Source organism: Myxocyprinus asiaticus, chromosome 40 (genome assembly GCF_019703515.2).
Source record: "Myxocyprinus asiaticus isolate MX2 ecotype Aquarium Trade chromosome 40, UBuf_Myxa_2, whole genome shotgun sequence".
Taxonomy (NCBI): domain Eukaryota; kingdom Metazoa; phylum Chordata; class Actinopteri; order Cypriniformes; family Catostomidae; genus Myxocyprinus; species Myxocyprinus asiaticus.
Window position 1 is genome coordinate 19,302,350 of NC_059383.1, and position 21,161 is coordinate 19,323,510.

Here is a 21,161-nt window from a genome sequence, read left to right on the forward strand (position 1 = left end):
ACAGCGAACAGCCGAGAGCACCGCGTTCGTCATACGATTGTGTTGTTGCGGGTAGCGCTAGCTGTGTTTGTTTATTAAACATGTTTTATTGCACAGATAAATGCGAAATAATGGACTGATTACAACAAGGAACATATATCTTAGTCCTAATGCGATGTAGTTTTTGCCTTGTCAATATTTAGATGGAAAATCACTTGTTCGTCGTGTTGTAATCAACTTAAGTGCTTTAGAGGGCAATAACATATACTTTGGTTCGCAAACTAGAAATGGGCTCATCAAAGAAACACAAAGAGAAGGAGAAGGAACGGGATTCAGAGGACCGACACCGTGAGCACAAGAAACACCGTCACAAGGACCGCGATAAGGAGCGAGAGAAGCGAAAGAGATCCCGCTCCAGAGAGAGGAGCAGCCGGGCCACAGAGAAGGAGAGCCGCAGTAAAGGAGAGAAGAGCAATGGAGAACCACGAGTCAAGAAAGAGAAGCTTGATCCTGCATATGTGGAGAGCGGCGGTGAGTCAGTGGGCATGAGCCTTCCTAAACATGTTTGGGTATCATAGGAGTTCCAGTTTTGTTGTCAGACTACATTTATGTTTTTACTGTAGTCTCTGATGCTTTGACAGGTGAGATTTTGAGATGAGGCTATCAGGGAAATTTAAACTTGTAGTTTCCAGACCTCGAATAGGCATGAAAATTAACAAAATCCTAAATAGTCATGGCAAGTTCTATGTTTACGAAGTTATTCTTGTTATGCTAGGCTGTAAAATATTTCATTGTTGGTTAGAAATTGCACTTTGTCAGTGCAATCTTTATAAAATTAATAATAATGTAAAAAAAATTATCAAGTAAAAGCTATAATGGATATTCACTTGTCTCAAGGTGTGGTAACCATGTTATTCAGTCTACTGTTGTTTTCTGTTCCAGAGCCTGGTCCAAAATCTGCAAGTGGTGATGCTTCACTCAGCATTGAAGAGACCAAGTATGTTTTTGTGCATGTGTGCATACTATCATTTGAAAACTTGGTTTAGCTGTCTCTCTAGATCCGAAACACCCTGGTAAATACCATTACTCTTTCTCTTGCAGTAAATTGAGGGCCAAATTAGGCTTGAAACCCCTTGATCTCAATGAAACCAAGAAAGGTGAGATATTGCTGGTCACATCACATTGTTTTATATATACACTTGAAGTCAGAAGTTAACATGCACCTTAGCCAATTACTTTTATACAGTTTTTCACAATTCCTGACATTTAATTGTTGAAAAAATTCCCTGTCTTAGGTCAGTTAGGATCACTACTTTATTTTAAGAATGTGAAATGTCAAAGAGTTGCGTGGCGCCGTACAAGGAGCGGACATGTGAATGGCGAGCTCTGCGCACTTTGCTAGTTTTAATGCTATTTGTGTCATAAACCAGTGAGATTCAATACACCCTGATTCTTAACTGTTCTATGAAGACATTATGTCAAAAAATTCAAAATCTTCGGACTCTGGAGACATTAAAAGACACTTACGTGCTCAAGCTGACACCCCGCCGCGGCAGGCCGGAAGCCACGGATTAAATTCTGATGGTGAACTGAAAGAAATCAGGCGTGAATTGATGAACGTGTCGGCAATGCTGATGAAGGTTGTTGCAGACTTGGAGGATTTGGCTGTAATACGTTGATCAATTACTACCATGCAGACGAAATTCTCTGAGATGGTTACAAGATTGTCGGCCGTCGAAAAACGGATCGATTATCTGGAGTCATCGGAGAGGGAATTAGCTGCTAATCCGTTAGCGACCAAGACAGACTTGCAGCGCGTTTGGGAATAACTGGAGGATCGTAATCGGCGAAACAACATCCGAATTGTTGGAATTCCTGAGCATGAAGAAGGCAGAGATATGGTGAAATTCCTAGATGAGCTCTTCCTGAGTCTGCTCAACATAACAGGCCATAATCTGGAAATCGAGCAAGCTCACAGGGTCCCGGCTGAGGGAAACAGGCCCCGATAAATTCTGGCCAAATTTCTGAGATCATCCGATAAAGATCTCATGTTACGCAAGATGAGGAGCAATGGAAAGCTTTCTTGGAAGAACCACAGCATGTTCTTGTTCCCAGACTTTGCAAATTCGACGAGCGAAACGTGATCGATTCAGGGAATGCAAGAAACTCTTACATCAATGGAAGGTTGCTTTTGCTCTGATGTTTCCGAACAAATTGAGAATAGATACTAAGGATGGCCGTAGAGAATTTACATGCCCACAGCAAGCATTTTCCTACATAAAGACATTTGAGTGAGATTGACTGCCCGAAGAACTGAACGACCCGTATTTTTTTTTCATTTTTTGTGCTGGTTCCACTAGCGGCTCGAGCTTGTTTTGTAGAGGAACACACCTTCGAGAAAATTAAGTGGATGAATCTACATGATTTTTTTTTTATTGTTTATTCCGCTTATGGGCTGGAGTTTGTTTTTAGATTATCTTCTGTTGTGAAATTCTGTCTTACAAATTTGTATATAGAAGCACCCGACTGCAAAGTTGTCGCGGGGACTCTCGTAGGCCTACATGAACTATTTGAGTTTAGTGGTATGGACGCCGGTTGGCGCAGTCGTGCGTGGGGTTAATGCGCACGATTTTCTTCTGTTTGTTTTGTTCTGGGGAAAGTTCGGGGGTTGATCGTTGCACTAATGTTGGAATGTGGTCTTTTATCATTTTAGTTTTGACACACAATCTATTTTTTCTTATCAAAACCTCAGATGTTAATATGAGTGGATTGTCTCTCTCCACGTGGAATGTGAATGAGTTGGGGCACCCCATAAAAAGAAGGAAGGTTATTTCTTTTCTTAAACGTAAGAAATATGATATAGTGTTTCTTCAAGAAACGCATCTTTCCATGCAGGAAGCAGAAAATTTGGGAAGATATGGGGTGGACATGTTTTCTTTAGTTCTGGCTCAAGTAAGAGCAAAGAAGTCATTACATTGGTAAGTAAATATCTATTATTATTATTTTTATTTATTATATATACACACACATACATTTTATCTACGTGTGTACTCGGACTTTGGCCACAGGGATGTTTGTTGGGGGTCAGGGATCGGGAGGGGGGAAGGGAAACAATAGGGTTTAATGGTTAACTCCGTATATGAATGTTTTGATTTATGTGTCATGTTGAGAAGCAACCAATAAAAATGTTAATCTGAAAGAATGTGAAATGTCACAATAATAGTAGAGAGTGATTTATTTCAGCTTTTATTTCTTTCATCACATTCCCAGTGGGTCAGAGGTTTACATACAATTTGTTAGTATTTGGTAGCATTGCCTTTAAATTGTTTAACTTGGGTCAAATGTTTTGGGTAGCCTTCCACAAGCTTCTCACAATAAGTTGCTAGAATTTTGGCCCATTCCTCCAGACAGAACTGGTGTAACTGAGTCAGGTTTGTAGGCCTCCTTGCACGAACATGCTTTTTCAGTTCTGCCCACAAATTTTCTATCGGATTGAGGTCCGGGCTTTTTGATGGCCACTCCAATACCTTGATTTTGTTGTCCTTAAGCCATTTTGCCACAACTTTGGAAGTATGCTTGTGGTCATTTTCCAATTGGAAGACCCATTTGCAACCGAGGTTTAACTTCCTGGCTGATGTCTTGAGATGTTGCTTCAATATATCCAAATAATTTTCCTTCCTCATGATGCCATATATTTTGTGAAGTGCACTAGTCCCTCCTGCAGCAAAGCACCCCCACAACATGATGCTGCCACCCTCATGCTTTACGGTTGTGATGGTGTTCTTTGGCTTGCAAGCCTCACCGTTTTTCCTCCAAACATAACAATGGTCATAAAGACCAAACAGTTACATTTTTGTTTCATCAGACCAGATGACATTTCTCCAAAAAGTAAGATCTTTGTCCCCATGTGGACTGAAAACTGTAGTCTGGCTTTTTTATGGCGGTTTTGGAGAAGTGGTTTCTTCCTTTGCTAAGCAGCCTTTCAGGTCATGTCGATATAGGACTCGTTTTACTGTGGATATCGATACTTGTCTACCTGTTTCCTCCAGCATCTTCACAAGGTCCTTTGCTGTTGTTCTGGGATTGATTTGCACTCTTCCCACCAAACTACGTTCATCTCTAGGAGACCGAATGCGTCTCCTTTCTGAGCGGTACGATGGCTGCGTGGTCCCATGGTGTTTATACTTGCGTACTGTTGTTTGTACAGATGAACGTGGTACATTCAGGCGTTTGGAAATTGCTCCCAAGGATGAACCAGACTTGTGGAGGTCCACAATTTTTTTTTTTCTGAGATCTGATTTTCTTTTGATTTTCCCATGATGTCAAGCAAAGAGGTACTGAGTTTGAAGGTAGGCCTTAAAATACAACCACATGTACACCTCCAATTGACTCCAATTAGCCTGTTGGAAGCTAACAGGCTAACTGCCTAAAGGCTTGACATAATTTTCTGGAATTTTCCAAGCTGCTTAAAGGCACAGTTAAGTTAGTGTATGTAAACTTCTGACCCACTGGAATTGTGATGATAGTCATTTAAAAGTGAAACAATCTGTCTGTAAACAGTTGTTGGAATAATTACTTGTGTCATGCACAAAGCAGATGTCCTAAATGACTTATAGTTTGCTAATATGAAATCTGTGGAGTGGTTAAAATGACTTCAACCTAAGTGTATGTAAATGTCTGACTTCAACTGTAGGCCTATTCCATTGCTTTGAGTAATTTTTTTTTAGGCTTGTTACTTATTGCAGCACCTTATTTTATGTTTTTCTTCTAAATTTCTAATTATTTGATTTGTTCTTCAGAGGCTGGAACCAAGGAGGAGCCCCTCCTGGCCGAGACCATCAATCCTATCCACATCCGACAGCAGGCTGAGATGAGAGAGAAACTGGCTGCTCTCAAAGAGAAGCGACTGCTGAATCAGAAACTGGGGTAGGACTTTGTTGCCATCAGCAACAGCAGCTAATAATTCTGCCCTACAAAGTGAAAACACAGTAGCCATGCTAACAATGAAATTAAGAAAAATGGCTACTTTAAAGTGATAATGAGCTATGAGATGCGTCATACGCGCAAGGTCAGTGGGCATGATAATTAAGTTTTGATGTTTCGTGCAAGCATGCTCTAAGGCTACGTTCACACCGCAGCTGAATGTGGTCCAAATCTGATTTTTTTCACTCACACATGTGACAGATCTGTTAATTGGATTATTGTGTGAACAGCCAAAAGCTCTTTGAATCTGACATTTTCAGATCTGATCTGGGCCACTTTCATATGTGGAAATAAATCAGATACGTATCTGATTTATTTCAATGTGTCTTTGGTGTGAACAGCCAGGTCAGATATTTACATTAATCTACCTCAACATTCGTCATTTGCACGCTTGATTTCCAGCGTATATTAGGGATGGGCTCGAGTACCCGAGTACTCGGAAGTGACAGCAATGATCGATCATGAAAACGATGATCGAAAATGGAAATGCTTGACGTGACTTTTCACTGAATTCGAAATGCAGTGACAACTACCTGACTACCTGATACACAAAGTATCAAAGAGGGGCCTTATTTTTAATTTTGAGATTGATTACATTGTGTTTTTCCGTGGTACCTTGATTGACAACAGAGACACACCTGCATCTCAGCGAAATCAGAGCTGAAGAATTGTAAGTCCAACATAAAGTGGCATTTCATTGCAGTTTTCCCAGTATGAAGTAAAAAATTCCAAGTTAAATGGGAGGAAGTATGAATCATCACAGCAACGAACTCCAACAGAGAACAGAGTGACTTTCTGTCCGGGGCAAAGACAGCGCTGTACGCTCTGGAGAAGCGCGTGCACACACACAAGCGAAATCTTCCTTTCAAACATCTAGATGGAGCACAGCTGAATGTAACAGAGCACAGTTCTTCAAAACTATTTTCAACTTAACACTGCATTTTAAAAACACGATGATTATGGTGTCATGGAAAACACGGTCGCAGATACATGGTTCAGAAATAGTGGTGCGCACTTACTAAGCTTATTACGGTAACCTGAAGGAAGAACAGAGACGCACGTTCTGAGCATCTTTTCACCAGTGTTGTATAAAGTATCCATTTGTCATACTTTGTAATTAACATTGTTTTATTGATTTCAAAGAAAATAACACAACAGAAAAACACAACATATACACACTGGATCAACATTTAACTTTTAACCCTCATTAATATCCCTCCCCAAACACCAACCCCACCCTACTCCAAAGAACACCCTGTGGTCACATAAAATAATACACACACACACACACACAAACAATAAAATAAAAAAAATAAATACAAAATAAAATATATAATAAACATGCATAAACTAAACGTCTCTCTCCTCATCCCTTCCCCTAGAGTCCCCCAAAACTGCCAAATACCTACCCCACTTCCTGAAAAACAAGTCCTCCAGCCCCAGCCTTCCATCTATCATCTTCTCAAAAGCCGCCACCCTCCCACAACCTAACAAAAAAAATCAGATCTGAGCCATATTCAGTGGTGGCAAAAACATGCACAAAGCGCATTTGTGGCATAATGTTGATTACCACAAAAGGTTTGTTGACATTAGTGCCTGACCGATATGGGATTTTTTTTTTGAGACCGATACCGATTTTAGAGGGAGAAAATTCACAGATTACAGATTTGGTGGCCGATATAGTTAATTTTTGAGCTGGAATAAAAACGGACCTTTTCTATGTGGATTGTTCACCGATTTTGCACTGATATGACTATGCAAAGGTACTCAGAAGGCTGCTTTAAACAAATATGTTTATCAAAGAATATTTGACATTATTATACATTGTCAACAAATTCTAGAAATGAGCACTGAGAAAATAAAGAATAAATAAAAATACAATAAACAGCCAAATAAACATCAGTACTGTATGTTTAGTATAAGTCAATTGCTGACCATTTAAATAAAGAATAAATAATAAAACAGTTAAATAAACATCAGTACTGTTTAGTATAGGTCAAATGCTGACCATTAAAATAAAGAATAAATAAAAATACAATAAATAGCTAGATAAACATCAGTATTACTGTTTAGTAAGGGAGTGGTGGTGGCCCAGTGGGCTAAAGCACATAACTGGTAATAAGTGCACCGTAAGTCGCTTTGGATAAAAGCATCTGCCAAATGCATAAATATAAATATATAAATATAGTATCATTCAAATGCTGACTATTTTAATACTGCCAGTCAATTATTGGCAGGTTGTAAAACAAGAAGCATTTACACCTGCCGAGTCAAGAGAAAAACAGCAGCAGCGGTTTTGCACCGTATTCTGCTATATAAGTTCAGGGGAAACTTTCAACGGTAGAAAACCAGACTTCTAAATATTAAATTTTGTAAATGCAATGACTGGAATTGTTCGGTTGAAGGGGGTACCAAACTGTGAATCCTGAACAAAACAGTTTGGTGAATACATGTTTACACATTAGCTTCCACTTTGGGGATTCCACCAGCAGATCATATCAAAGAGCTACTGATCACTTTTAATACTAGCCCTGATTTGAGTGTCAGTAGAGCAATATGATTATTATTAGTAATAATAATAAGTTTATTTTGTATGGAGCCTTTCCAAAGCTCAAGGACGCTGGGCTGTCTTCATTTATATAGAAGTTGTTTGACAGGAAATGGAATATATAATAGGATGCAGATGGTGCTATAACTGAAGAAGAACCTCAGAATTAAAGGAATATTCTGGGTTCAAAACAAGTTCAATCAACAGCATTTGTAGCATAATATTGATTACCACAAAAATTTAGACTTGTCCCTCCTTTTCTTTAAAAAAAAAAAAAAAAAGCTAAAATCTGGGTTACAATGAGAAACTTACTATGGATGTGAATGGGGGCCAATTGTTTTGTGTTAAAATACTCACTGTTTCAAAAGGTTAGCCACAAGACGTAAACAATATGCATGTTAACAATTTTTGTGTGATAAAATCACTTCTTAACTTTTTCAGTGTAAAGTTATAGCCAATTTTACAACTTTGTTGCCATGACGATGTAATGTCATGGAATTCTACTTAATGTATGTCATGCAAAAATTTGCACAGTTAAGTTTCAAGCCGCCCTGCAAGCCTAATGTGTGGTTTTTATATACTCAGAAAGTTGAAGACACTTGGAGAGGATGAACCATGGCTGGATGACACAGCTGCTTGGGTGGAGAAGAGTCGCAAACTAACCAAGGAGAAGGAGATGGCAGAGAAGAGGGTAAGGATGGAGGGTAGTAAAAAAAGTTGATGCGCTGCTTTGTGACCTATAAGGTTATGAAACTGTTTTTTTTTTTTTTCTCCAACAGGCCAAGCTCTTGCAGGAGATGGATGAAGAGTTTGGTGTGAGCAATCTGGTGGAACAGGAGTTTGCACAGGAAAAGAGAGTGTGTAACTTCTAGCTACTTTCTGTTACCAATCGGGCTTTCATCAGCAACAACTCAATGAATGAAAGACATTTTGTGACAAACTGACTTTGATCATGTTAGAATTGTTGCTGGTTTGGTTTCTCCTTGCCTGTCAAATTTTGTGGTTTGTGAATCTAAGAAGTAGAATCAATTTGTTTTTATTATTATTATAAGCCGACATATCTAGATGTATCAGTTCAATTTATTTATTTTTTTACCAGGAAGCATATAGCTCGCGTGATCTCAGAGGGTTCAAGGTTCAACACAAGGTGGAGTCTTTCAGAGAGGGGGATACAGTTATCCTAACTCTACAAGACAAAGGTGAGCTAAAAGGATGATGCTGAAATGACTTTGTGGTCAAAGGTCTGGTATGGTAATCTGAAGGTTAATGATTTAAGGTCACAGTTTCTTGCATCCCCTTTTACCATACAGAGTTCCCACAGTCATTGAAAACTTCTTGGTTAGGGTCTGAATTGAGTAGAACTTACTTGTAATGATGTCTGATTTGTGAGCTAATCCTTCTTTTGAGTTGTCTCTTTTAATTTGTTGAAATGCTTCACTTATCTGTCTTAATAATTCAGTAGTGAATCAGTCTGAATCAAAAATCCAGAAATCACAAACAACTGGAAAATTTGTAAGAAATTCTTGAGTCAAAATGGATGGGTATCCTCACCATAGTGCTCTTGAGCAAATGGCAATCAGTTTTTTGCATGGTGCCTGTTGCTATAGTAAATATACTGTTTTAGATAAGCAAGCATCTGTTAAATTACAAAGAAGTAACACCACCTACACAAGCACTCTCATACAGGCGCACTTAGTTTCTCTGTGTGGGTCATTTTAACAGGTGTTCTGGAAGAGGTGGAGGACGTGCTGGTGAATGTGGGTCTCGTGGACAAAGAGAAAGCAGAGAAAAATGTGGAGCTTAGAAAGAAAAAGCCTGATTATAAACCATATGAAGAAGAGGAGAGTGTGGATGACATGATCATTGTAAGCTAGCGTATATTTTTTGACATTTGTTTAAAGGTGAAGTGTGTATTTTTTCTGGACCTCAAGGAACTTCAAACAGAATTCCAAAAATAATGACTGCTTTCAAATTTGCTCTTTTGGTTGGGCCAATGTTGCTATGTCAGGCACGTTGGCATTCTCCAACAAATAGAGAAAGGTTTTCATAGCACTAGAGGTCGACCGATAGTTGATTTTGTAGATATTGAGGTATCTAAGACTAAAGTGGTGAAAAAGGCTGAGAACCAATAAATTGGCCACTAGTTTTAAAAATCAATTTTTAGAATGTAAAAAAAAATAAAAATAAATCGTAGTCTTTCCTTACTATGATGAGCGCAGGTGTTTTATTGTTCAATCAAAATCCCAATACTAATCAGAAAAAATGAAGATTTTGTGTATAACGTGGGACTTTTTACTGTAAACAAGCCCGAAACACACCAGGGAACCCTTATTTAAAAATGGAGACTTGGCTATGTTATAGTGCTCTATATTGAAGTATTAACAAATTAAGCTTTTTATAGCCTATATATTCACCAGATGAGGTTTATTGAGGAAAAAGGTATTTAAAATTATTATGTTGGAGATTCAATGTATTTGCTGACGAGGCATGTTTACGTATAGTCGCATTTTTATTTGTATGCCCTCATTTTAATTTAGAACACTTGATTATCTACTAATCAAAATAACAAAATATGCATTGAAGTGAGGATAAAAAAATATATAGATTAATATTGTATAATGATGACAGATTTAGATACAGCAAATCCCCATGAGTTGTCAGTTTCCATCAGTTATCGACAAAGTGAAAATGCGTAAAAAAATATTTGCGGAAATTGCTGTCTTCTGCTCGTTTCCATACAAATGGCCTTTTACCGATAAAATGGTGTGCGTCATGACGTCATTCTTAAACACTTTTTCGCAAATCTGCCCTTGAGCCTTTTCCTGCAGAATTGTGTGTATATCTCTAATTGTGTACCTTTTGCGTCTCAGATGTTCCCCCATGTATATAAAATGGAGGGAGTATTGAGAAAATGTATTGAAATTGACCAGCATACTGTTTTGATTTCATTAAATTGCAATAGTAGGAAATATCAGAAGATGGCATCGAAATTAAGTAGCAGCTCGTCTGTGTCTGGGATTATTAAAAGAAATTGATTGGAATACCTGGAAAAATTCAACAGAACTGGTGGCATTAGTGAACCTGTAATCATATATTACACACATAAAATATAGACAATCCATTCACATTATGTAATTTTATTTGTCACTGCAGAAAATATGTTGTGAAACATGGGGCTATGGTGACCGAACAACACACAAAAACCTCAACAGTCCTTCACTTTGCTCAAATCACAAATCACTTGTATTCTTTTCTAATTTTTTTAACCGAGAATGTGATGTAAATTTGGTAATGTGACACTACATTTTTGCATTAATGCGTTTTGCGTTAATTTGCATTTCCAAACTAGCTTTTCATGACAATTGATCTGTCGACATAGGATTTATGTGCTTAATCTGGAAATATTATGTCGACACTTGTGAAATGTTATAATTTGTGTTTCCATCAGCTTTATTTTGATGCGGTAAAACATTTTTCGCAAAAAATACTTGGATGGAAACATAGTTAGTGATTGTTTTTATTTCACCTCTAGAGGCCGCTGTTATTCTGTTGAACCAAGGCATTCTAACTGTAGAATCCTCCTGTGCCAGCCACCGAGAAACATGGAGGAATAAAAAAAAAAAAAACTATCTGCATAGATTTTTCCGAAAACCGATAGTTCCAAAAAGCAACTGTCGGCACAGATTAATCGGTAAAATCGTTCTACCTCTAGTTTACACTGTTCGGGGGAAATCTGTTTACGAGTGGCTTATATGTAGTTTTCTCTATATATTAAGCTTGGGTAGAATATATTTTAACATCCAAAATAATTACACACTTCAGCTTCAATATCACCACTTCGACTCTGACATCCTGTGCCTCTTCAAATTCTTTCCAGTTCAAGCCCAAGTCTGTACTGTCCAAGTACGATGAGGAGATCGAGGGCGAGAAGAAGAAGAGTTTCAGGCTGAGTGCCGGTGGTTTTGTGGGGGGTGAGAGAGAACGTGAGCTGCAGGCCATTAGAGAAAGCCTTCACAGTCAAGCCCAGTCTCTGGATATGCCTGCACTGACCCTCGCCTCTGAATACTACACACCACAGGACATGGTGAACACAACACTTTGCAAGTTTACTCCGTTTTGAGTTTGATTTAATTTTTTGACAGTCTTTTTAATTTTTACATTTGTGACATCAGGTGGGCTTTAAGAAGACCAAGCGGCGAGTGAAAAAAATCAGAAAGAGAGAGAAACCTCTGAAGTCAGAGGATCTCTTGATGGATGACACTCGGAGGTCAGATTTTGGCTCCAGGTAAACTGAATATTTATTTGACGTATAAATATCTAGCGACATCTCACTTAAACATCTCTTTGGTGTCTGGTTAATCCTGTCTGTCTTGGATTGGTTTTGCCGCTCAGATCTCGAGGTCGAGGCAGAAGGCAAGCAGATGAAGAGGGGGAGGAGCCTGAGGATGTTGAAGTGGGAACCAGCAGCAAGGCAAATGATGTACTTCAACAGTCAGATGACATTAGAATGGCTGACATGGACATAAGTGAAGATGGTGAGAAAGAATCTTGCAAATCTGATTTATTTTTTCTCATGTTGTTTCAAACCTGTATGACATGCTCCCTTCCGTGGAACCCAAACGTTAAATATTTTATTTTCCATTATAATTAAAGTGAATGAGGTCTGGGCTGGGTAAGTTCCAAAATGACATAAAAATGCACTAAAAAAAAAATATTATAAAAGTTGGCCATATGACTCTAGGTCTATATTCCAAATCCTTTGAAGCGATATATGAAGCTGTGACAGTCCCAGCCCCTTCTCATTTTTATTACATAGAAAAGAGTTCTGCAAAAATTCACATTTTGCCTCGCTATTTTCTGTATCTATTCTCTTCTTTTTTTATTCTTTCTCTCTGTCTCTCTCAGAGAACTTTGCCCTTCTAGAGCCTACTGTGATAGAAGAGGATGAAGCCGAGCAGGAGCTCCAGAAACAGCTGGAGAAACAGAGGAAACTCAGACAGAAACAGATGCTCAATGACTCGGGACGGAGGGTCAGCATTTGCTCAATCAATCAGTCTACTCAATGATTCTTCTGTACATTTCATAACTGAAGGGATACTTTAAAAATAGAGCAGAGTACTTAAAGATGCCATGAAATTATTTGACAACTGCAGTTTTCTTTCCTGTGTCGACATATTTGCTATTGAAATAGTATTTTTCTATAAATAGTCCCTTATTTAAACAAAATAGCCAATAGGCTTTAGTTGTTTCATCCATGAACCATGATTTGCTACTTGCTTGTCGATAGAGAGGCTAGAGAGCATTTGATTAGACAATATCTACAGTGCACCCGGAAAGTATTCACAGCGCTTCACTTTTTCCACATTTTGTTATGTTACAGCCTTATTCCAAAATGGATTAATTATTTTCCTCAAAATTCTACAAACAATACCCCATAATGACAATGTGAAAGAAGTTTGTTTGAAATCTTTGCAAATTTATTGAAAAAAAAAACGAAAAAAAACAAAAAACACGTGCATAAGTATTCACAGCCTTTGCTCAATACTTTGTTGAAGCACCTTTGGCACCAATTACAGCCTCAAGTCTTTTTGAGTATGATGCTACAAGCTTGGCACACCTATTTTTGGGCAGTTTCTCCCATTCTTCTTTGCAGGACCTCTCAAGCTCCATCAGGTTGGATGGGGAGCGTCGGTACAAAGCCATTTTCAGATCTCTCCAGAGATGTTCAATCGGGTTCAAGTCTGGGCTCTGGCTGGGCCACTCAAGGACATTCACAGAGTTGTCCCGGAGCCACTCCTTTATTATCTTGGCTGTGTGCTTAGGGTCGTTGTCCTGTTGGAAGATGAACCTTCACCCCAGTCTGAGGTCCAGAGCACTCTGGAGCAGGTTTTCATCAAGGATGTCTTTGTACATTGCTGCATTCATCTTTCCCTCGATCCTGACTAGTCTCCCAGTTCCTGCTGCTGAAAAACATCCCCACAGCATGATGCTGCCACCCCCATGCTTCACTGTAGGGATGGTATTGGCCAGGTGATGAGCGGAGCCTGGTTTCCTCCAAACATGACGCTTGCCATTCAGGCCAAAGAGTTCAATCTTTGTTTCTCATTGTCTGAGAGTCCTTCAGGTGCCTTTTGGCAAACTCCAGGTGGGCTGTCATGTGCCTTCTACTGAGGAGTGGCTTTCGTCTGGCCACTCTGCCATACAGGCCTGATTGGTGGAGTGCTGCAGAGATGGTTGTTCTTCTGGAAGGTTCTCCTCTCTCCACAGAGAAATGCTGGAGCTCTGTCAGAGTGACCATCGGGTTCTTGGTCACCTCCCTGACTAAGGCCCTTCTCCCCCGATCGCTCATTTTGGCCAGGCGGCCAGCTCTAGGAAGAGTCCTGGTGGTTCCAAACTTCTTCCATTTACGGATGATGGAGGCCACTGTGCTCATTGGGACCTTCAATGCTGCAGAAATTTTTCTGTACCCTTCCCCAGATCTCAATACAATCCTGTCTCGGAGGTCTACAGACAATTCCTTGGACTTCATGGCTTGGTTTGTGCTCTGACATGCACTGTTAACTGTGGGACCTTATATAGACAGGTGTGTGCCTTTCCAAATCATGTCCAATCAACTGAATTTACCACAGGTGGACTCCAGTCAAGTTGTAGAAACATCTCAAGGATGATCAGCAGAAACAGGATGCACCTGAGCTCAATTTTGAGTGTCATGGTAAAGGCTGTGAATACTTATATACATGTGTTTTTTTTTATAAATTTGCAAAGATTTCAAACAAACTCCTTTCACATTGTCATTATGGGGTATTGGTTGTAGAATTTTGAGGAAAATAATGAATTTAATCCATTTTGGAATAAGGCTGTAACATAACAAAATGTGGAAAAAGTGAAGCGCTGTGAATACTTTCCGGATGCACTGTGTGTAGTGCAAGTCATCGTTATTTTTGTTCTGTTTTCCCTGAAAAGATAGGTTGTACATTTTACATTCCTATATCTGCTGAAAGTTAGGATATAGGCTGTCAACGTTTGGGAGTACACTGGTTTATAGATAACCTCAAAGCTAATAGACATGGACTGAAATCCAAAAAACTCCAATATAAGTAATATGAGCTCATATTTTAAAGGAATTGTTCACCCAGAAATGAAAATTCTCTCATCATTTAGTCACCGTCATGCTATTCACATGTGAATGACTTTCTTCTGCAGAACACAAACATTTTTAAAAGAATATTTCAGCTCTGTATGTCCATAAAGCACATAAAGGCAGCATAAAAGTAATCCATACTACTCCAGTGGTTAAATCCATGCCTTCAGAAGTGATGCAATAGGTTTTTGGTGAGAACAGACCATTTTTCAGAACTGTTTTTTTGCCGATCATAATTTCAAGCTTGATTACTCTTCCTAGCTCCATCTTGCACTCTGCGCATACGTCAAGCTATTGGGAGTGTTCTCTGACTTGAAATCATGAGCATGCCTAGAGATTGCACTGGCAAGATGAAGAGTGAAAAAGGTGTTACATGTCGTCTGTTCTCACCCACAATTGATTGGCTTACTTCAGAAGACATGGATTTAACCACAGGAGTCATATGGATTTGTTTTTTGTTTTTTTTGCTTTTTTTTTTGCTTTTTTTTTGCTTTTTGGAGCTTAAATATTTTAGTCACCATTCACTTACAGAGCTGAACATATTATTTTAAGAATCTTTGCTTGCTTTCTGCTGAAGGAAAAAATGAAAACATCTGGCATGGCATGAGGGTGAGTAAATGAGAAAATTTTAAAATCTGGGTGAACTGTTCTTTTAAAGTGCCTTGTTTTTTTTTTTTTATATTTTTGACAGTTTGAAAGTGTGGGTTATATAGATATAGGCATAAGGATTCCAAACTTCTGACTTAATAAAATTGCACGTATTGCTCCTTCCAGGTGGCTGAGCACATGAATAGAGTAGGGTCAGCAGGGGATGATGACAACGACCCAGACAAAAAGAACAACATCGTCTTCAACGCCACCTCTGAGTTCTGCCGCACTCTTGGTGACATCCCCACATACGGGCTTTCAGGCAACCGAGAGGACCAAGAAGACATCATGGTATACACCAAACCTACTTTTCCCACTCTATCATATTGGTTTACCTTCTGATCTTGAGTGTTCCTGTTATGTGTCACATAGGACTTTGAAAAGGACAATGAAAAAGACGGAGCCGGACAATCAGACTCCGATATGGATGACAACGTGGGCTGGAGCAGCGTCAACCTTAATGAAGAGCAGAAGCCGGCCGATGTGAGTCTTCTTCTCTCAGCATGTACTGCTCAGAGCTCCACCTCCATTTGACTGGGCTGTGAAACATTTTCTTCAGCACTGGAAGCAGAAAAATAGTGTAAAATTGTTCATCTTTACGGTTTTCTCTCCTGTTTTATTCTGTTATAGTTTGCGACAACTTCCACAACTATTTTGGATGAAGAGCCCATTGTGAACTCTGGTCTCGCTGCAGCTCTGCTTTTGTGCAAGAACAAAGGTGAGATATTGCATCAGTTGAATGAATCTGGTTGTGGATAACTTGTGTTATGGCTGAAAAACACACCACCCATCAAAAGTTTGGACACACTCAACTGAAATTGTTTTTTTTTATCATCCTGAAAACCATTTTGTCTAAAGGCTTATCCTTAAATGTTTGAAATAAGTTGTAGATGTGCATGAGTTTCTTATTATTTTTTCTGAAATTAAGTTGGACTGTGTAGTGAAATAAAAATAGCCATCTGTTTACAAAGCATTTTTTGGTCACTACATAATTCTCATACTTCCGATTGTGTTGTTTCATAGTGTTGATGACTTTATTAATTATTCTTAAATGGGGAAAATAGGAAGCTTAAAGAATGAGATATTTCTTAATTTTTAAAAGGTAGTGTATGCTCTTGAAATGTAACCCTTACAGGACTGCTGGACACACAAATGCAGAAGGTGGCTCGTGTTAAAGCTCCAAAAGGAGCTCTGCCAAATGACAACTACTGCATTGAAGACAAGATGTGAGTAGATGTCACAATACTTGTTCAAGTTAGATAATCACGAATATAATCATGCGCAAGCTACATTGTTGTTCTTAGTTCACTTTTTGAGCAAAACCTCCAAGTTGGAGTAACATGTTAGTGGATATTAAGTCCTTCCTTTCCACTACAGGAATATTGATGACAAGTACAGCAGGAGAGAGGAATACAGAGGCTTCACTCAGGACTTCAAAGAAAAGGATAACTACAGGCCAGACATCAAGATTGAATATGTTGACGAATCTGGCTCCAAGCTCACCCCTAAAGAGGTCTGTGCATGTGTGCTTTTTCTCAACCAATCATCTCTGTTAGATGCATTACTATTTTACCTGCTTCAGAAATGTCCAAATGAGTGTTCAACTTCATGTCTTTAATCTTGCAGGCTTTCAGACAGCTGTCCCATCGTTTCCATGGCAAGGGCTCTGGCAAGATGAAGACTGAGCGTAGAATGAAAAAACTAGAGGAAGAAGCGGTATGTTCTTCCATCGATCATTCTAAATTAATTGGCTTTCTTTACAGAAATTATTTATGATTGAATAAAATCCTGTTGTGTTTCTGTGGTGGAAAATCTATTGGGGTTTTTCCACTGCACGGTACAGCTCGACTCGACTCTGCTCGCTTTTTGGGGGTTTTCCACTGTGGATAGTACCTGGTACGTTTTTTTAGTACCACCTCGGTCGAGGTTCCAAGCGAGCCAATCCGATACCAAATGTGACATCAAAACCCTGCAGATCACTGATTGGTCAGAGAGAATCGTCACTACCAGCATCGCTGGATTTGCGACATGGGACATCAACCCGCTAGTTTTAAAGTTAACAACAGTGACAGCAATATCATTTGTTCACGTGACTTTCGAATTGTAAAAAAAAATGGCTGTGCGCAAAACCACGCTGTGGTCAGTAAATGAGGTGCAGACGTTCCTCTCGTTAGTAGTCGAGGAGTGCGTTAGTAGCTCTATGGCAGTAGAGTTGGCGCTATGACGATCAGCCTATAATCCCACCCACGTTGAGGCTGCACTAAACTGCAGTGGAAAAGCAAGCTCAGAAAAGTAAAGCGAGCAGAGTCGAGTCGAACCGTAGCGTGCAGTGGAAAAGTGCCATAAGTGAGCTTGATGGTGAATATTAAAGAGGCTTATTGGGATTTTACCTTTCCTTTAGTGTGTAATATAGCTGTTTGTGCATGTAAAAGGTCTGCAAAGTTACAAAGCACAAAGTCCACACCAAAGGGAGTTACTCTCTCCCACAGAAAACACTGCTCCTGAACTGCCTGAAATGCCTGGTTTGCAGTCCAGCCATTACTTCCGTGACTTAGCTATGTTACTATGTAACACATTTGCATAATGCCTGCCTAAGGGCTACTTCGGTTGTGGTAAGGAGCAATACATTTCCGACACATGCTTTAAGCGGTTGACCAATCACAACAGTCTGGGCCAGCTGACCAATCAGAGCAGACTGTGCTTTTTGGAAAGGGGGGCTTTAAAGAGACGGAAGCTAAAACAGAGCGTTTCAGACAGAAGGTGAAAAGAGTTGGTGCAGCAATGTACAGTATGAGTAAAATAATGTGTTTTTTGAACATTAAAGCATGTAAACCTATTCTAGTAGACACCCAAAATAAAATTATGAACCTGTAAATGAGCATAATATGGGCTCTTTAATGTCCAGTGTTTAGAGATACTACAGGGCACAGGAAATGGCTTGGTGTCATGTCAGCCAGCCATACAGTTAAGTTGAAGCTTTTTGTCATTGTTTCTGCAGTTGCTGAAGAAGATGAGTAGCAGTGACACTCCTCTGGGAACCGTCGCTCTTCTGCAGGAAAAACAGAAATCTCAGAAAACTCCTTATATTGTGCTGAGCGGCAGTGGAAAGAGCATGAATGCGTATGTATTTTTATAGTTTATCTCCAAGTATTCACATAGAAGAAAGTTTCCCAATAAAAATACATTCTTGCAATTTCATGAGTGGATTAGTTAATCATAAAGTAATAATTCTGAAAGATTGTATGAAAAGCATAATTGTCAGCATATCTCAATTGCTATTTCTAACTATATTAAATATGGATTTTTAAATATGTATTAAAATGGGAATTTACAGAGTAAGAGATTTCTACACATTTATCTCCTTTAATTGGTTTGTCTTTTTTTTTTTTTTTCTTCACAGAAATACAATTACAAAATAAATCTGGACTCTGGGACCTAAAGCTTTCACAGATAATCTTACACAAAATTACTCTACTGCAAACTTTTTAGCTGTCTCTTACATTAATACAATTAATTTGCAAATAGTGATGTATATACAGACATTGTCTTTTGTGTGTGAATTTATATTCCCAATTTCTTGATTCAGACAATTATCTGTAGAAATTAAAGCTGTTGCGACAACACAGGTGTAATTGTTTTTTTGGAGTCCAGAATGGATGTCCATGAGTTGTTATCATTGATGGCACATGACAAAAAGAATGGCATCTGCTGAATGATAAAAATGCAGAAACAAGTAAATCAGAGAGGTTCTTTCTTCTAATAAGTTGGGTAAATGATACGTCAAGAGAACAAATCAGACAGCCAAACTCAAACTGATGGTTAAAATGAGTTAGCAGAACTTCATGCATCTATAACACAGAAAAAGCTTATAGAATCTATAACATAGAATGATCTCTCGAATAAATACCCTTTCCTGCAGCCATCACTTTCTGACATATTCATCATTCATTCATTTAAAAAGGTATTTAAAATATGTTTGAATACAACAGATGGTTAAGAATGCCAAGCCATATTTACATGTACTAACATTGTAATATCGGTATGATGCAGTGAAAGGATTGATTTACAGTACAAAGCCCAATATTAGATGAAAACTCAAGTTTTTGCAGTGCAAACTGAGCTGATGTTTTATTGTATGATATGAAAGTATTACGTGTTGCTATTATAATGCTATCTGAGTGACAAACATATGTATTATAAAAGTGATAACTGTATCAAAATGTCCATTGTATATCTATGGATTTTGTTTCATGTCACCACAAAGGCACTCTTGAAGCCACTTGGTCCAGAACAGCTGTAAGTTCATTCCCTTGGAGCAAATAAGATGTGGGGTCAAGAGGAGCGTTGACCTCACACTCCCACCTGCTCAGCACAGGCAGAGTCAAAGGTGTTGGGTGTATTTTCCCATCAGTGTGATGTCTTCTGTTCTGAGGAGAAGCCACTCCATGATACATGGGATTCTCTGAGACCTGAAGTGATTTGAACTTTGATCCCAGTGGATTCTGGACTCTGCCACAGGGTATTGTTGTCGATCCATCTAATAGAAATATGGAAAATACAACATGTGCAATACAACTTGAGAGTACATTATTGTTTAATTGAAGTTTGAAACTTATGTCTTACCATAGTTACAGTGTGTTCTATTGGGATGTTGCGAGACTTTCAGCATGTTTTTCCTCCAATGATGAGTCTCACTTTCAGTTGAGAGGGGTTGGGAATTATACTGAATCTAGAGAGACATATTGGTCTAATAACTTAATGGTGTCTTAATTTTAATATATTTTCAGGGTAGTTTAAGATAATATTAAAGAAATAGTTCTGCTAAAAAATTTAATTTACTCACCCTCATGCCATCCCAGATGTGAATGACTTTCTTCTGCAGAACACAAAGATCTTTTTAGAAGAAAGTCTCAGCTCTGTTGATACAATGCAATTGAATGGTGGCTCCAAGCATAAAGTCAGTCTAAGAGTAATCCATAAGATTCCAATGGTTAAATCCATGTCTTTAGAAGTGATATGATGGGTGTGGGTGAGAAACAGATCAATATGCAAGTCTTTTTTTTTTTTTTTTACTATAAATGTCCTCTTTCACATTCTTCTTTTGTTTTTGGTGCTTTGCACTCTTTGTGCATATCGCCACCTACTGGGCAGAGAGGAGAATTTATAGTAAAAAAGGACCTAAATATTGGTCTGTTTCTCACCCACACCTATCATATCACTTATGAAGATATATATTTAACCACTGAAGTCATATGGATTACTTTTATGCTTCCTTTATGCGCTTTTTGGAGCTTCAAAGTTCTGGTCACAATTCACTTGCATTGTATGGACCAACAGAGCTGAGATATTCTTCTAAAATCTTTGTTTGTATTCAGTAGAGGAAAGAAAGTCATACATCTGGGATAGCATAAGGGTAAACTGTGACAATTGTACTCTTAAGCCACACCTAAAAATATATGAATTTCATTCCATTAAAACAAATGGCCTCTGTAAAAAAAATTAAAAAAAAATCTCAGAACTTAATTTGCTTTCTCATTTAACTCTAATATAACAAACTTTTATCTGAAAAGTGTGCTTATAATATTTTCTTATTTTGTTTATCTATATACATATACATGTTTTGAGTGTAGCTTAAGTGCCCAAAAATACTTTTTGGGGCTACTGCACATGATCACCTCACCTTTGAAATTCTGTTCACAATTTCTAGGCTGTCATTCCACTGCTTTGTTAATATCAGCTTAGATGTATCGCTGAACCTATAATGGAATTACTTGGGTCTTAGTTAAAGGGTAGCTAAGAGCAGAACAGTCCAGAAACATAAAATGCATATTTTGTGCAACAAAAAATGATTTTTTTAAGAAA

At 38.5% G+C, this 21,161-nt stretch overlaps 2 protein-coding genes across 6 annotated transcripts in view; one reads left to right on the forward strand and one right to left on the reverse strand.

The window, feature by feature from the left end:
* LOC127430713 (U4/U6.U5 tri-snRNP-associated protein 1-like) lies at positions 1-18,920 on the forward strand. Its single transcript, XM_051680698.1, has 20 exons — positions 1-510; positions 922-976; positions 1,081-1,136; positions 4,779-4,905; positions 8,096-8,201; positions 8,290-8,367; positions 8,610-8,709; positions 9,233-9,375; positions 11,388-11,594; positions 11,683-11,795; positions 11,903-12,045; positions 12,416-12,540; positions 15,426-15,590; positions 15,672-15,782; positions 15,930-16,017; positions 16,435-16,525; positions 16,677-16,812; positions 16,926-17,015; positions 18,298-18,419; positions 18,700-18,920. The coding sequence occupies exons 1-20, from the start codon at positions 267-269 to the stop codon at positions 18,716-18,718; spliced, it is 2,319 nt and encodes a 772-aa protein (XP_051536658.1). The 5' UTR covers positions 1-266; the 3' UTR covers positions 18,719-18,920.
* Positions 18,640-21,161, reverse strand: part of hif1al2 (hypoxia inducible factor 1 subunit alpha, like 2) — a 10,147-nt gene continuing 7,625 nt past the window's right edge. For all 5 annotated transcript variants that reach the window (XM_051680700.1, XM_051680699.1, XM_051680702.1 and 2 more), the window contains 3 exons: positions 20,980-21,055; positions 19,923-20,028; positions 18,640-19,836 (listed from right to left, as the gene is read on the reverse strand). In XM_051680700.1, coding sequence (XP_051536660.1) covers positions 19,553-19,836; positions 19,923-20,028; positions 20,980-21,055 — 466 coding nt within the window. In that variant the 3' untranslated portion in view covers positions 18,640-19,552. The remainder of the gene's footprint in view (positions 19,837-19,922; positions 20,029-20,979; positions 21,056-21,161) is intronic.